Below are 3953 nucleotides of genomic sequence, written 5' to 3' on the forward strand. Positions count from 1 at the left end.
AAGATTTTCATTCCAGCCTAATACACACACACATACACACTTATATGTGTGTATATATATATATATATATATATATATATATATATATATATATATATATATAGAGAGAGAGAGAGAGAGAGAGAGAGAGAGAGAGAACGTTGTGCAGCCTCCGGGTTTGCTAGTCCTCAGTTAAAAGCGTCCAACCCATGCCAGCCTGGAAAGTGGACATTAAATGATGATGATAATGATGTACACACACTATTTTATTTCAGACTTGAACACGACAAGTAATATCGTTTTCTCAAATGGTGATCTGGATCCTTGGCACCGTGGTGGGGTAAGTACATGTTTCCTTATGTTAAGCTATGGTTTAAAAACCTAAAAGGAATAATTGTATAATGAATGGTTGAGCCATTTGCAGAGAAGCCACACACACATGCACACATATATACATATATGTATATAATGTATGTATATATATATATATATATACATATGCACACACACATGTAAATTAACTGAATTCAATTGACTCATACCATACATTTCACAGTTATCCCAGTGGAGTTAGGATGATGGATGATGACTCAGCTACTTTAACTGGTGAAAGTGTCTTCTGCTATTTGTATCCCACACCACGTGTGTGTGTGTGTGTGTGTGTGTGCGCGCGATCATTCAAATTCAATTAATATTACATGGGAAGAGGTTAAGATAGAGGTCTATTACAAGTTTGGAAGTGAGAGGAAAACCTATCCTGAAGAACGCCAGGTAAGGGAGGTAACTCTTGTTGACTCCGTGGCCAAGATGCAGTTTAAAAGAACAGAAAATATGCCTCTGTTACTTACTTCCTGCTCGTGTGACAAATAATAGGTAAAATGTTACTCTGGCTTGGTTGAATAGTTCGTAAGTTCATATTCTATCACGGGGTAGTGATGTCCTCGCTGAAATGTTGGCGCTATGACAATTGTAAATCAGGTGAAACAGCAAAAACAAATGTCTAATCGTCTTATTTATGCAAGATACATTTTCAGAATGAGTCGCTTCTTGCTCAAAATAACAAATAAAATTTCTTTTTCTTCTCAATATATTACACTTTTGTTTTCTTTTCTTCTTATATTGTTACTTAAAGTGGATGTTAAAATGATTTCAAGTCTTGCCTGGGACTAAACAACAGCATCCCATCTTTCCTTTTGGCTTTATATATCTAGGACTCTTTCATCCAATTGAATCGCCAAGTTTTAACCCCTTCGCACTGAAATTGGCCATCTCTGGCCCCCAAAGATTCTATTATATGCTCAAACCAGCTCAATACAGGATCTCGTGTGTATGCTGCAATGTCATTGTAAAAATAAACAATCACATCATTGAAATCATGAAGCTATGTATGAGATAATGCAGGATTAATTCCAAAATAATATGTGGAATTAACAGAATCACAACCTTCCTCCCTCTTCGGAGAAGTTTTATCCCAACAAATAAGAAAGTATTATGAAAAGAAAGGGGACAAATTGGGGGGGAGGGAGGTAGGAGATAGCAGAGAGAGATAGGATAGGGGGAGGGAGATTAAAAGGGAAAGACAGAAGGGGAGAGAGAGAGAGAGAAAGGGGGGAGAGAATAAAGAGGGAGAGACAAGAGAGAGAGAATGTAGAAAGAGAGAGGGGGAGAGAGAAAATAAGCCTGAGAGAAGGAGGAAAAAGGAGAGGGTGAAGGTTTTTTTTTTTTTTTACAGTCACAGCTTTTGAAATTTTGAAATTAAGTGAAAATGTTCGAATTTCGTATGTTGAATCTGATTTTGTTATTCACTTATTCCAGAAAAAAAAATTAAGAAAATGTTACAGATGTTTAAAACAATTGGAAGAAAATTAAACAAAAATAGAAAATTATGACAGTAACAGAAATGATCCAATTCTATTTTAAAATATTTATTTTAATGAAAATTATGAGAAAGTCGATGTAATCTGCGTTGTTTAAAACATAAAATCCAAAGAAATTGCACTTTGGGGTGCGCTAGTTAATTTCCGACTCTATTGTATAGGAATACTATATGAAGTAAATGTGTGAGAGGAAATAGAGAAAATGAGAGGATACAGATAAACAGAAAGAGAGGGAGATTAGAGGGAGGTGGGGTGGTTAATGAGAAAACCATTTTCAACCTAAGAGTGGGCGTTGTGATACAATTATAAACATACCAAGTTAACTCCCCACTACTATAAGAACTCTCTTGTAATCCTACATAACAAAACCCGCAGTTATCTCCCCCTCGTCGTGTTTACAAACTGCGTCGAAATCTGGATTAAAAGGAAATCGCCGACATCAAAGAGGAAAATGTAGCGACTTTAAGGATTTAAAATCCTGCTATGTCGCTACATGGGATACGTTGAAAGAGCGATCAAACTGTGGTTTGATTCTCACTACATCGATTTTGCTACCCTTTTTCTCATACCATAGCTGTTCATATCCTGTTCGATCCCTCCTTCAATCAGCTCAATTTCCTTGATTGTAAAGAACGGAGATTTATCCACCAAAGCCTGTTTCTCTCCTTCTCTTCGAACCGATCAAGCAAACGTTTTGCCTAGGTTCCAAAATATATTTATACTATATATATATTTGTGGATTATTCTATCAGCAATTCCTCAATTCTTCCTTCTAACTCAACAGTATATTTTCACAAACACTCACACACACACACGCATAACTACCAATATTAACCATTAAACATTCCAACATGATCAAGCTGTCCGACTTGCCTTTCTGTCGCGCCTATATCATCATCCGGGCTGTCCACACGGCTCTTGTTATTGGAGTACCCCTCGTTTTAATCACACAAGACACGGGTAAGTATAACTCCAGCCCTCTTTCTCTTCCTGACTAATCGTTGTTCTGTTCTACCTCTCTTTCTATCTCTATCTAATCTTGATTTGGCTGTTGTTTCTAACAGGGCCAGAAGCTACATAAGTTGCTCCCTCGTAGATTTCTGAAAATACACACCCATGTACGTAAATACGATTGGGGGATTGTTAAGTAAGATTTGGGTCATTCGTCCAGTTCCGCATGCCTAAGTTAGCGTCAGACTGTATTGTATGTAAAGAGGTAGTGCCTGGGTATGCGTGTGTGTTTGTGTGCATAGTCCTAAATATCGGCCTTTTCTGTAAAAAGTGTCTTCGGCGATCTTTACCAAAGATCGGCCTTCTCGTTGTTTGTTTGTTTGTTTTGTTTTTATTTCCATATCTTTCGGAGAAACGAAGTTTCAGCTCCCAACAATTAGACATTCAAATTGAGAGAGATAGAGAGAGATTAATTGTTTGATTGATTGATTGATATCTATGGATACATCTACAAGACAAATCTTTCCAGACGGAAACAAAAATCGGGACAAGTTAAGTCATCGCTTCCGCCGTGACTCACACTTGTTGCTATTGATTTCTTCATCACCACCATGACCACCACCACTATCCTGTTCTTCCTTCTTCCTCCTCTTTGTTCCTTCTTCCTTTCTTCTTCCTCTTCTTCTTCTATACTGTCAAACATACCCGTACAACAGACATACTTTTACACCATAGCATGTTTTACATAGTATCACATACGTTTGCTGTTATAATGTTACAAGCTCTCATCATACGTAGATTTACTTTTCATGTACCATAGTATCACACTTTTGACTCGCTTCAATCGAAAGACAGCGGCCATGGGGCACCGCCTTTAAAAACGATCCTCACTGTAGCACTCTGCAGGGGTTTATTCTACGTATCGTATAGAGGACAAACATTGGAGTCTAGACCCCTCCCCCAAAATTTCAAGCCTTGTGCCTATAGCAGCAAGGAATATTTTCATATCCCACGTTAGGTATGGGGCTTGGGCGGGTGGGGTAGAGTAAGGTTAGGGTTAGGGATAAAAGTTAGGGTTTTTTGTTACGCTTGGGGTTACGATTATGTTGAGGAAATTTTAAATATTTTTTTAATTACTTTATTTCA

At 37.6% G+C, this 3953-nt stretch overlaps 1 protein-coding gene across 1 annotated transcript in view; it reads left to right on the forward strand.

Moving 5' to 3' along the window:
* The first annotated feature begins 2205 nt into the window (after positions 1-2205).
* Positions 2206-3953, forward strand: part of LOC106877792 (palmitoyltransferase ZDHHC12-B) — a 9060-nt gene continuing 7312 nt past the window's right edge. The window contains exon 1 of the mRNA XM_014926801.2: positions 2206-2816. Coding sequence (XP_014782287.1) covers positions 2708-2816 — 109 coding nt within the window. The 5' untranslated portion in view covers positions 2206-2707. The remainder of the gene's footprint in view (positions 2817-3953) is intronic.

Source organism: Octopus bimaculoides, chromosome 21 (genome assembly GCF_001194135.2).
Source record: "Octopus bimaculoides isolate UCB-OBI-ISO-001 chromosome 21, ASM119413v2, whole genome shotgun sequence".
Taxonomy (NCBI): Eukaryota; Metazoa; Mollusca; class Cephalopoda; order Octopoda; family Octopodidae; genus Octopus; species Octopus bimaculoides.